The sequence below is a fragment of the Brassica rapa genome, chromosome A02, assembly GCF_000309985.2.
Source record: "Brassica rapa cultivar Chiifu-401-42 chromosome A02, CAAS_Brap_v3.01, whole genome shotgun sequence".
NCBI lineage: Eukaryota > Viridiplantae > Streptophyta > Magnoliopsida > Brassicales > Brassicaceae > Brassica > Brassica rapa.
Genome location: NC_024796.2, coordinates 1,044,053 through 1,056,509, shown reverse-complemented (window position 1 = coordinate 1,056,509; position 12,457 = coordinate 1,044,053). Strand labels below are relative to the sequence as shown.

General features: G+C 36.6%; 3 protein-coding genes across 4 annotated transcripts; 2 read left to right on the top strand and 1 right to left on the bottom strand.

The window, feature by feature from the left end:
- Window positions 1–31: 31 nt before the first annotated feature.
- On the top strand, window positions 32–6,881 carry LOC103850630 (kinesin-like protein KIN-7L, chloroplastic). Of its 2 annotated transcripts, none has more exons than XM_033285863.1 (25): window positions 32–129; window positions 271–360; window positions 808–1,085; window positions 1,154–1,251; window positions 1,401–1,490; window positions 1,677–1,729; window positions 1,826–1,891; window positions 1,977–2,030; window positions 2,153–2,212; window positions 2,569–2,647; window positions 2,880–2,947; window positions 3,155–3,217; window positions 3,340–3,444; window positions 3,574–3,678; window positions 3,813–3,920; window positions 3,992–4,138; window positions 4,245–4,394; window positions 4,479–4,637; window positions 4,859–5,071; window positions 5,177–5,317; window positions 5,391–5,516; window positions 5,605–5,655; window positions 5,746–5,793; window positions 5,890–6,024; window positions 6,118–6,881. In XM_033285863.1, the coding sequence occupies exons 3-25, from the start codon at window positions 838–840 to the stop codon at window positions 6,676–6,678; spliced, it is 2,928 nt and encodes a 975-aa protein (XP_033141754.1). In that variant the 5' UTR covers window positions 32–129; window positions 271–360; window positions 808–837; the 3' UTR covers window positions 6,679–6,881. The 2 variants fall into 2 exon arrangements, with proteins under 2 accessions (XP_033141754.1, XP_018512421.1); XM_018656905.2 differs by having other exon boundaries at window positions 262–360.
- A 1,950-nt stretch (window positions 6,882–8,831) lies between these two features.
- LOC103850629 (zinc finger protein GIS2) lies at window positions 8,832–9,714 on the bottom strand. Its single transcript, XM_009127409.3, has one exon. It carries the CDS (start codon window positions 9,661–9,663, stop codon window positions 9,115–9,117), a length of 549 nt encoding a protein of 182 aa, XP_009125657.1. The 5' UTR covers window positions 9,664–9,714; the 3' UTR covers window positions 8,832–9,114.
- A 1,576-nt stretch (window positions 9,715–11,290) lies between these two features.
- Window positions 11,291–12,411, top strand: LOC103850628 (TATA-box-binding protein 1-like). Its single transcript, XM_009127407.2, has 2 exons — window positions 11,291–11,370; window positions 11,456–12,411. The coding sequence occupies exon 2, from the start codon at window positions 11,507–11,509 to the stop codon at window positions 12,119–12,121; it is 615 nt and encodes a 204-aa protein (XP_009125655.2). The 5' UTR covers window positions 11,291–11,370; window positions 11,456–11,506; the 3' UTR covers window positions 12,122–12,411.
- The last annotated feature ends 46 nt before the right edge of the window (window positions 12,412–12,457 follow it).

The following is a 12,457-nucleotide window of genomic DNA, read 5'->3' as shown; positions in this document are numbered from 1 at the left end:
TAATCACCTCACTCTCTCTCCCTCTCACTCACTCTTCTCTCTCTCTTCTCTTTTGCATGCGATTCGGCTTTTAGCGGCTGCGGCGGAGGCGATGATGATGCTACATTGATTCAATCTCTCTCGAAAGAGGTGAACCATTTTTTTCTTTCTCTCTGGCGTTATTCGTCTCTTGTGTGTTGGAGTTTTCTCTAGTGGCCGTTTATTTTGTTTTATCTGTGGAAAAAAATAAAATCGACCTAACTTTGCATTTTCTTGTGTCCAAGTGTTCTCAGCTCTTAGGTAGTGGCAGTTTCGTAATTCTCACTCGTCTTCCTGCGATTGTGAGTCTCTCTGATTCGCTTGAAGCTTGTGCGTTTCCTGGTAAGCTGTGTAACTCCCCCTCCATTAAACACCGTCGTTTCAGTTTGCTATTAGCTCTATGTGTTTTTTCTCGTGGAGTACCGTATGATTGGCTAAAGAGAGAGCCTTTGTAGCGAACTGTTTTGAGAACTTTATCACCTCCTGAGCTTAAGTTTGTTTACAATTTGGAGTCTTTGGCTAATTAGAAACTCAAAGCATCGTTCTTGTCTGTACATTGTACATTGTGTAATATCTTAAAGGAGGAGATAATAGTCCCCTGTTACTCGCCCATTTAAAAACGCTGTCGTTTCGATTTGCTACTAGCTCTGTGGAGTACCTATTCTTTAGCTAATTAGAAACTCAAAGCATCATTCTTGTTTGTACATTGTGTATATATATCTTTAGGAGGAGACTTGTTGCTTTTGTTTATTTGATAAAAAAGCTGCATACTTTCTTCTGTGTTTTCAGTCTCTGCAAGGGTTCGAATTTGGGTTTGTGATGGCGCCCAGACAAGTACCAAAGTCGAGAAAAGCTGGGTCTAGTAGTAAGTTAAAGGCTGCTAACTCTTCCCCTGCTTCTTCAACAGCCTCGTCTCCGATACTTTATCAAGAGACGTCTGTGGATAGCCATAGCTCCCCTACTTCTTCCTCTGTTCGAAGCAAGGCTCAGTATACAGGAAGGGTGCCGCAGACTGCTTCTCAGTCCAAAGAGAACGTCACTGTGACTGTTCGTTTTCGTCCACTCAGGTAATAGGATTCAAACGTTGAGTTGATGTTTGTCCTGTGAAGTTGACTTTGGTGTATGTGTGATGTAGTCCGAGGGAAATTCGCAGAGGGGAGGAGATTGCTTGGTATGCAGATGGGGAAACAATTGTGCGGAATGAGCATACTCAGTCCATCGCTTATGCCTATGGTTAGTCTTATTAACAGTTTGACTAGTGTCACGAGGTTCCGTAAGCATAAGAATTAAACTAAGATGTCAAATACCGTTCTGTCATATTTTTTTTTTGGTAAAATTCGTTCTGTGATATTGTTTCTTGAAGTTCTTTTCCTTTATTGCAGATCGTGTTTTTGGGCCTACAACAACAACACGCCAGGTCTATGATGTCTCTGCTCAGCATGTCGTTAATGGTGCTATGGAGGGGACCAATGGTATGCAGTAAACACTTCTCATCATGAACAGTTTGCATGATTATTCATTTGGAAGTTAGAACATGAGATCTTTGACTTGGCAGACTGTATCCAGTGCTTGTTTTAGTCTCTAGAACATTTTGGAGTTAGACTTTTTTTGACAATTGATATTAAGTGTGATGACTTTGAGTGTTAATCCAACCACAGGGACCATTTTTGCGTACGGTGTGACAAGCAGTGGAAAAACTCACACTATGCATGTAAGATTCACTAATCATAAAATCCAAAAAAAAAAAAAGATTCATTCATCATGATATTTCTTGTCATAGAACAGTTTTGTTTGGTTCAAATTTCAGGGTGATCAAAGATCTCCTGGTATTATCCCATTAGCCGTGAAAGATGCTTTCGACATTATACAAGAGGTACTTCGTGGGATGTTGATTAGTCTAGTTCCCCTGGCTTAAGTGCTAGCTACGTCATACATTTATTCTTTTCATTTTTTTGCAGACACCAAGACGAGAATTTCTCCTACGTGTTTCATACTTGGAAATTTATAATGAGGTCCTACTCACTACTGTTTTTTTTCTCTCCATTCCCTATCGTCAACTTCACCAGCGGTGCTGAATGATAATCAGATTCTGCTTAGATTTTTCTTAATATCCTTAAGGTTCATTTTACCTCAGGTTGTCAATGATTTACTGAACCCAGTAGGACAAAATTTGAGGATCAGAGAAGATGAGCAGGTATTGGTAACATGCATAGTTGCTGATTTTCTTGTCTTATAACATCTTCTTTTGTGACTATAGTATAGTGTACATCATAGAATCCCAAACCTTGCCACCATATATTTTTTTTAGTTAGAGGAGACATCTTTTCTCTGGTAGATGCTTGAAAGTACTTGCTCCATTTTCTTATAAAAATGTTATTCTTTGGGATCCTGCAAATACAGTGTGAAAATTGGTTCGATTATCAATATTTGAATGTACTGGGTCTCATTTCTTATTCAAGTATACTAGATCTAAAGTTGCTGCTGTTAGCTTGTGTATGGTCTAAGAAGTTTATAGTAGACTTGACTATCATCTCTTTATGCTGATTATAGGGAGCTTTTATTGAGGGGATTAAAGAAGAAGTTGTGCTATCCCCTGCTCATGCGCTTTCTCTTATAGCAGCTGGAGAAGGTAGGTGTTTCCATGTTTTTCTTTAATTGAAAAGGCTTACTCTAGAACCTAACGGTTCCAGCAGAACTGAACCAGTCATTGTAATTTTTCTTTCGATTTCTAAGTTTTTTTCCTCTTATGTGATGTGATATAGCAGTTCTAAAGATTACCTTTCTCTTTCCTGATTATTAATCCTTGTGAATCTAGTACTTTTCATGTCAGTCATCTTAATAAAATTTCCGTTTGATGGCAGAGCACCGACATATTGGATCCACAAGTTTTAATTTGCTCAGCAGCCGGAGCCATACAATGTTTACCCTGGTATGTTTATTTTCTTCTCTTCCAAAGCAAGGGGAGACTTATTTCTTTGTGAACTTGCTATATCATTGCCCCTCATCAAAATACAATTGTGGTATTTGGCACACGACATTTTTAAAACAAACCATCTTTTGTTGTTTTAGACGGGAAAATAGGAACAGTTTTGCTTTCTTTCATATCTACCAATAAAGCTAATATCGTTTTTGACAGACCATAGAGAGTAGTCCCTTGGGTGGCAACAATGAAGGTGAAGCTGTACATCTCTCGCAGCTGGTATATAACCTTTTATTCAACTCTGGGGAAAAAACTCGTATCAACTGTTTATTATTGCATTATCTGAGCACTCAAAAGGTGAACAATTGATTAACTGCTCATAATTTCACTTATATCTGCAGAACCTCATTGATCTGGCAGGTTCCGAGAGCTCAAAGGCTGCAACCAGTGGTCTAAGGCGCAAGGAAGGGTCTTATATTAATAAAAGTTTGCTGACTTTAGGGACGGTGAGTTCTTGGTTATCACTGTTTTAGCCAAGCAGCATCAGCTTATCGAACTTTAATTAGAAATTCTTTACATTTTGTTAAACAATCTGCAATATTCTGAAGTTGAATGTTTCTTTTGTAATCTTGTAGGTAATATCAAAGCTTACTGATAGGAAGGCTAGTCACGTACCATTTAGGGACTCTAAATTAACCAGGCTGCTTCAGTCCTCGTTGAGTGGTCATGGACGCGTATCTGTAAGTGTTGCTAGAGATCTCTTTTAGCTTCTTATTGCAAGAAATGCCACGAATAGTATGACCGTAGGCAGTAGAAAACGATTCCTTTAATCAATTTAACTAACTGATCGATTGATTCATCTCTATATGGTTAGCTCATATGTACAGTGACTCCTGCATCAAGCTGCACCGAAGAAACACACAACACACTAAAATTTGCCCATCGTGCAAAGCATATCGAAATTCAAGCCGCACAGAACAAGGTCATAGTCACATCTATTCTCTCAATGCATGTATGTTATTTCTTTATTTCTAAACCCAATATAAATTACAGATAATTGATGAGAAATCATTAATCAAGAAGTACCAAAACGAGATTCGCCAACTCAAGGAGGAGCTAGAGGAGCTTAAACAAGGAATTAAACCAGTTTCTCAGCTAAAGGACATTAGTGAAGATAATATTGTTCTCCTGAAGCAAAAAGTAAGTTTCTCTCTCATTGATCCCTATACTTGAACCGTATTGTGCTTCAGTTTTGGATAATTGAAATCTGATTTGCTTGATTTTCTTTTCGATGTGGTTATAATAGCTAGAAGAAGAGGAAGATGCTAAAGCAGCTCTCTTGAGTCGAATCCAACGGCTGACAAAACTAATTCTGGTGTCTGCCAAAACTCCACAAACATCAAGAGTTTCTCATCGTGTTGTTCCTCGGAGGAGACATTCATTTGGACAAGAGGAGGTAAAGTTAATTACTTGTTTTGCAGCATGTCTGCCGATTACTATTTTTTTTTTTGGCTTATGTTAGTTGATAATGCATGGCCAGCTTGCTTACCTACCATACAAGAGGCGTGATTTGATGGATGAAGAGAACCTTGAATTATATGTTTCTGGTGAAGCTAATCCTGAGATAATAGATAATGATGCGTTTAGAGAAGAAAAGAAGACTAGGAAGCATGGACTACTTAATTGGTTGAAACTTAAGGTACACATTTGATTCTAGAATTTATATGGCTTTGATAATATTTTACTGTTGTCTGTAAAATCAGAACCTCATACTATAGTTAGTACTGGTGTCTAACATTGTCCTGCACCACATATATGTAGTCACTCGTATGTGCTTCAAAACAATTATTCTCCTCGTGTGCATGAGATAGCACACAAGCTCTCTCACCACGTGGTCTCTCATTATTGTTTTATTATCAGAAAAAGGACAACAGTTTGGGGGAATCAAGCATCAGCGACAAGTCGAGTGCGGTCAAGTCTAACAGTACACTGTCGACTCCTCAAGGGGAAGGCAGTAATTTTCATACAGAAACGAAACTTTCAGAAGGCTCACCATTGGCGGATCAACGCTTAGAGCCTGGGGAAGATATAGAATCCCTTGAAGACAGTTCTCATGAGATAGAGACACCTGAGGTGCATTAAAATTTTCTCACATTCCATTTACATCAATTGGTTTCTTGAGCTTTCTTTAGAACAAGTGATGCACGATCTTTAAGACATTGTGTAACTTATTCCCAGGCGAGACGAAGAACAATCGACCAGATGGATATACTGAGGGAACAGCAAAAGATTTTATCCGAGGAGATGGCGCTACAGTCAAAGTCTTTTAAACAATTGTCAGAAGAGGCCACCAAAGCCCCTGAAAACGAAGAAATTAAAGTAATATTTTGCATTCTGTTTCATGATCTTTATCAAAATATGCGCATTATTTACCTTCCTTGGATTTGTGCAGGCGGAGATTATAAACCTCAACGATGATATCAAGGCAAAGAACGACCAGATTGCTGAGTTAGGGAAACAGATTTTGGATTTTGTAATGACATCACATGATGCACTGGATAAGTCTGATATCGTGCAGGTGTATTAACATTTTTCAAATTATCATACAATTGCCTTGTGCTTCTTTGTTATAGCATTCTCAAGTGCGTAATCTCTACTATCTGCAGGCTGTTTCTGAAATGAGGGCTCAACTAAACGAGAAGAGTTTTGAATTGGAGGTAGCTGAAACTCTCTCTGTTTACACATTATTAAATGAAACTGAACCTCTAAGATGCCTTTGCCTGATACTTTTTTCATTTTGTTTATAGGTTAAAGCTGCAGATAATCGTATCATTCAGGAACAACTCAACCAAAAGGTTCAGATAATATTTCGCCTTAGACCCTTCGAAGCTAGTGTGCATGCAGACATGTGCGAGAAATCTATAACTGATAACAACTCTTTTTTTCTGCAGACATGTGAATGTCAAGCGTTGCAAGAAGAGGTTGCAAACCTAAAGCAGCAGCTCTCTGACGCCCTGGAACTTGGAGATATGAGATCGATCACAAGTCACATACAACAAAATGAGGAAAAAGTCATACAAGCACAGGTGAAATTTCCCATATTATTGTCTTCTTCCCCTAATACTTGATCTTGGAAAAAAATCTAAAGCATTTTTTTAATCTGGCTGAGACATGACCAGGCATTTGAGATTGAGGAGCTTAAACTGAAAGCTGCAGAGCTAAGCGAGTTAAAGGAAGAGCTAGAACTCCGAAACCAGAAACTCGCGGAAGAGAGTTCATACGCGAAAGAGCTCGCTTCAGCGGCTGCAGTTGAGCTCAGGGCATTGTCTGAGGAAGTAGCAAGCCTTATGAACCGCAACGAGAGGCTGGCAGGTGATCTAGCTGCAGCAGCGCATAAGAGCTCGCCTACACCTCGAGGCAAGACAGGGAACCCGAGGAACGGAAGGAAAGAGAGTCCTCTTGTAAAGAGGAAAGAGCAAGAGAGCTCGCTGATGGAACTGAAGAGAGAGCTTAGCGTGATCAAAGAGCGTGAAGTTTCGTTTGAAGCTGCTCTCGTTGAGAAAGTTCAAAGAGAAGCAGAGCTGCAGAGAACAGTAGAAGAGTCTAAAGAAAGAGAAGCGTATCTGGAGAATGAACTTGCTAATATGTGGGTTCTTGTTGCCAAGCTGAGGAGATCCCAAGGAGATAATTCAGATATCTCAGTGTCAGAGACAAGACAAACCGGTCACTTTGGGACTTAGAGTATGCTTCGAGCTGCAATAAATTGATTTGAGATTCGTGAATTATTAGTTTGTGTATTTTATTTGCAGTTCTCGTTTTCCTTCTGCCGCTTGGCTGTGTTTTTCTCTTTGTTGACAGTATTGTAAAGTAAGTATCCTAAAGGCAAATGAAAGACTCTTTGTGCAAATTTTAGTCTTGCTATGGACATTTTTGTTTTGTATAATCAATAGACAACCTAAGTGTAACACCCGACCGCCCTGTCAGTGGCTCTCATGTCTATTCCCTCGATTTGTTAATTTTTAGAGGTTCCAAATATGTGTTTAATCATTATATAATCACCATGTGACATTTTTGTGTTTCTGGCCTCACTCAGCAGAATATAACAGATTAATACTTGAAATATCATCCATTATTCCAGCTCAAATACATTTACTTTGAGAACAAGTGACCGTAAAATAAGTCCATTTTGATAATTTAGATAATCAAATCAATTTTATTAAGATTATACTGTATACCAAAAATTGGGATGTTACACCTGAATTTCAACATGGAGCTTAATTGCATAGAGAAGTATAGACATAAAGCATCACTAGATTAGCTTATGTATATGATTTCTAAGACATGCTAACCTCAATGAAGAGAAGATTATGTACAAGCAATCCGAATCAAAATCAGACTGGATAGGGAAAGTTAGACCTTAAAACTTTGAATGTGTCTCGTCTGCAACTTCATTATGTTTCAGCTAAAACGAACACCAAATCAGTATCCAGCTACTAGAAAAGACATAAGATTTTACATGTGTACACAGAATCTAGTATGCACTTGGTTTATGTTACACCCAAAAGTAGACGTACGTGGAAAATGGTGAGCCAAATAACAAATGTGAAGTGAGACATCATTTTCTTGTTCTATATTAAGGTCATATAATTTTGTTATCATTTGCCTTTTCTCTATTCACACTTGATACTTTAGGTTAAGATTTTAATATGTGGGACATGAAAATTTCCTTTATTTATGATGAAACGTTTTCTTTGTACTTTGTACAACCCAAGTTAGATTGAAATTAAAAATAGATGTAGGACGGTATGTACCCACCACTGTCTTTTCTCACATCACACATCAATAATTGTGTTGCACATCAACTAGGATCCGATGTTTAGTTTCCTCGAATAATCATGGAGTCAGGATAATACATTATTCTAGTTAAAACTTCTCAGTTCATGCGTAACTATAGAATTGAAGACGCGTCTTTTACAGTGTTTTATTGTTCTATGTTCGAATCATAGGATAACTATACTTGTATGTTGGTTTGTGTAGGCCGATACATTGCTCTCAGGTCCTTTTTGCCTAGACGGATGCCTATTTCTTGACAGAAAATAAGCTATTAAATACCGCATATGTTGTATATATACATCAAAGTTTTTTAACAAATAATTAAGAACATATTTATTTGGTTTGTCTTATATTGACTGGAGTAAATACAATAAAAAGTTAAACTTAGTGGTGATGTTTACTTGGGACCCTTTTGCGATTCCATTTTGATTTGAGAGTTAATTAATGTTACTAGATTTTGACCCGTGCAACCGCACGGATGTTTGTTTTCACTTTTCTATACATAAATTATTGTTTTATAACATAAGTGGTATATATTTTTAATGTTAATCATATACATAAATATTTATATAACTATTTCAAATACAATAATTTTATAATTTACATGTTATAATTAATTAATTGTTTAAACCGTATGTATTTACCATTTCTTATTATATATTTATCTTATTGTATTTGCATTTAGTTATTAAGCAAATTAATATATTAATGAGAAAATATATTTAAAAATTATTTTGTATTTAATTTATGCTAAATTTTGACTCGTCTTTCAAAACTGGATTTTTTTTTACCAATATTAGATAATTTATTATTGTATATATAAAAGTCTAAGATATGTTAATTTATTGTATTTGACATATTTTCAAATATATTTTGGCGTGGAAATTCCATGACCAACCAAAACATATTTTCAAAGCAAGTACATTAACCAGAATTGAGGAAATAAATAGAAAATGATCGAGCTAACAAATATATTTGTTATTGAATTTTCGATTTTCTTAACTACTTTTAGTGACACTTTAAAGAGAGAGTGTTCAAAGAAAGTGGTTTAGTTGTAAAGAAGGTCAAATGATAAATTTATATTGGTGAAACGAGCGGGTTGAATAATTTCATTTTCTTTTTGGATATTTCAAATTAAATCTCACATACATATTTCACATTATTTTAAAATAAAATAAAATCCAGTCAACTCTCTATGACTAACTTAACATTTCATTTGTGTTTGTAACACGTTGAGAGTTATTTTATTTCATCTGCATGAACTAGTTTAACCGTAAAATATTATGTCTACTGAAAAATCATAGGTAAACAATACCAAAAATCTAGAGATATAATAAAGGTAACTAGAGGCGTAGATCCAAACTCACGTGGTCCGTTACATTCGTTTTGGACTCGCAAAATAAATCATGCCTGCTCTTACCATCACCACCACCACCACCACCGTACGTCGGTCTAGTCTGGTAAGATCTACGGTCATGATCATAAAAACTTTTTGATGAGTTATACCTACGCAACAACCCTAATCTTGCGTCATTGATGCGAGCAGCTTCAAGGCTAAAATGATCCTCGAAGAACCTAGAAGCAGCAAAGTGGTATTGGTTGCGGTGGAAAAAAGCGGCTGCGTTTGAATGGAGGTGGAAGCGTTTGGTTTGTTGACGTTCTCTCTTGTGGGCGTTTTGATGGCCGCCTAGGGCTTGTGAAGTAGGAAACTTCCGGCTGCAATAGTGGCACTTGAACCTCTTGTCTTTGTTGTTGTTAGTGGTATTGACTTCGTTGATGCTTTCACTGGATTCAGATTCTTCTTGAGAAGTTCCAAACTCGAAGCCGAAAAGGCGAATCGGTCCTTCCTTGGGAGAGAAAGACTCAACGTTCATGAAGTCATGAGTCTTCATTTTGGTAAGGCAAGACTAGTGAATTTGAAGGCTAAGAAGAGAGAAGAGAATAGAGAGAAAATTGTAGAGTTTATTTTTTGGGTACTTTGTCTAAGTGCACACTCTGGCTTTGTATGTTAAATTGGCAACTTGCAAGTACGTTCTTCTATATGTTTCCTGCATTCAATTCCCGATGGAGTATGCACCTATATAAATGACATTGAATTATATTATACGAACACTCCCACGTTTATCTTTTGGTTAGTATTCATACATATCTTTTTGCTAATTAAAGTCTTTTATGTGTTGGTATTATTTGGCCAGTAAATTTAAACTAAACTACACTTATGAGTGTAAATATGTAGTTAGTAATTAAAGTCTTTTATGTGATATTTCTACCTTTACCGGCCCTGACATGTCATGTCAATGTTTTATGAAGAGCTTTAGTACATTCATTTGATGTCAATATATAGTATAGATGTATATTCCTATATGGTTCTTTTTTTTTTTTTTTGGATCAAATCCCATATGGTTCCTCTTTCTGTTTTAAATAGTGATAGCTCGAGACTTTGATGGCTTAAATCTTCACTCATGATCTATGAACAACCTTTTTTTTTGTCTGATGGATGAAAAACTTTTCTTTTATGATCATTTTAGAAAAACCATGAATTAACATATAGTACAATTTTGTAGGTGGATCCTACAAAATTAATGTAGTTAGATGGTAAATGTGATATGTCACATCTTTGTTTCCTCGTCTGCACGATTCTTCTTGGCTTTTTGTTCTTGCGTCTAAGGAGTACGACGGTGTAAAGAGTTTCCAAAGTGCCATATGGACGATGGATATTTTTAGTTTGGGTTTGGGAGTACCTTCATGCATGGCAAACTAAGTATAAGGGAGAAACATCATATGGTGAGAGTACATTTTCCCTGTCTCGATCTTTATTTGTGTTTTTGATTCAACAAGATTTATTTATTTTTGCTCCATTTTGCAAAGTGTCTTATAAAGTCTTGTGATGCATGCGTCATTTTTTTTTATCAGTTGTCCATATAATCAAACTAAGTTCTGATGAGAGAAGTTATTCGAAGGAATAAGGCATTATTAGTTTACATCTCATGTAATTGTAATACTTAACAAGACCAACTTTTATCGATATTCAGAAAATAGATGAATAGATGGTGGCATAATACTAGCACTTAGAACAATTAACCGGAGTAGATTATTTATTTAGACGGTTTAAATACATATAAATTATAATAATATACTAAATATATAGTATACTAGTTTAAATATCAAGATTTATAAATAATAAATTTATATGGATTTATATAATTTTATTTTTCATAAGATGTTATAATATAATATATTAATCATCATAATTTACAAAATCAAAATCTGCGGTCTGTATATATAATTAAGGAATTTTGGCAAATACTCTTCTCTTTTTGTCATGTATAAGTAGACTTTTTTTTACATACAAACAAATTACAAAGTCTATTTATTTATTAAAAAAAAGGAAAATCTGTATATAATAAAGGAAAAGTCGGTCAACTCATGATTTCCCTAAAACACCCTCGGGATCACAAAGACGGTCAGGGGTAGCTTAGGCATCTATATATTAGGTTTACACCTCTATAAGGTTCTCTAGTTTCAAAACCCAAGTCCGTCGCCTCTCACAGCTCCACCAACCACCTCTTTGAGAGAGAGAACCAAATCAATCTCCTTTGGTAAGCACCTCTCTAACTCTCTAATCTTTGCATAACAAAGCTTCACCTTTTTTTCTAATCTTTCGATGATGCTACCAAACCCTAGTTTCCCTGTCGGAACCAAACCATTGGATCTAATCCCTATATCAAGAGGAGAATGAGCGATGACGAATTGCAAGGGAGTACTGATCCAGTGGACCTTAGCAACCATCCTTCAGGGCTAGTCCCCACTCTTCAAAACATCGTCTCGACGGTTAACTTGGACTGCAAGCTAGACCTAAAAGAGATAGCTTTGAAAGCACGTAACGCCGAATACAACCCTAAACGTTTTGCTGCCGTGATCATGAGGATAAGGGAACCAAAAACCACGGCGTTGATCTTCGCCTCGGGGAGAATGGTCTGTACTGGAGCCAAGACCGAGTGCTTCTCCAAGCTGGCTGCTAGAAAGTACGCTCGCATAGTTCAGAAACTTGGGTTCGACGCAAGGTTCAAAGACTTCAAGATCCAGAACATTGTAGCTTCTTGTGATGTGAAGTTCCCTATAAGGCTTGAGATTCTTGCCGTCTCTGTTCACCGCGACTTCTTGAGCTACGAGCCGGAGATGTTTCCAGGACTCATTTATAGGATGAGAGAACCAAAGATTGTGCTACTGATCTTTGTGTCTGGGAAGATTGTTATCACTGGAGCCAAGAAGAGAGAGGACACTTTCAGAGCCTTTGAGAATATATACCCGGTGCTCACACAGTTTAAGAAGATATGCATTCATAGGTAGGTCACTGATCTTGGAGTTGCGAAACTAGTTGGCGTTGTCAACATATATAACCACAAGTATGAGAAAACTCATATGGTGTAAGATTTGTTTTTTGGGGTACCTTTGTGTTTTGGATTCAACAAGATTTTTAATTGATTTTGCAAGAAAAAACAATCTTTCAGTGTCTTGTAATATCAAACCCCATATAAATGATCATACGTAGTAGGCATGCCGGTTCAAATAGTTCAGTTTTTGGTTAGTTCGACTGGATATAATTTTTTTACCAAATTAATCCCAAATAAAATTTGGTTCGCCATTTAGTTAGTTCGGTTTTTGAAAATCTTACCGAAATTTTTG

Excerpts from the sequence above, each read along its gene's own strand:
- LOC103850630 (XM_033285863.1), top strand. The coding sequence starts at position 838 with ATGGCGCCCAGACAAGTACCAAAGTCGAGAAAAGCTGGGTCTAGTAGT. Across the intron at positions 3,679-3,812 it reads GTGGTCATGGACGCGTATCT|CTCATATGTACAGTGACTCC; the intron begins GTAAGTGTTGCT and ends CTATATGGTTAG. Across the intron at positions 3,921-3,991 it reads TTCAAGCCGCACAGAACAAG|ATAATTGATGAGAAATCATT; the intron begins GTCATAGTCACA and ends TATAAATTACAG.
- LOC103850629 (XM_009127409.3), bottom strand. The coding sequence starts at position 9,663 with ATGAAGACTCATGACTTCATGAACGTTGAGTCTTTCTCTCCCAAGGAA.
- LOC103850628 (XM_009127407.2), top strand. The coding sequence starts at position 11,507 with ATGAGCGATGACGAATTGCAAGGGAGTACTGATCCAGTGGACCTTAGC.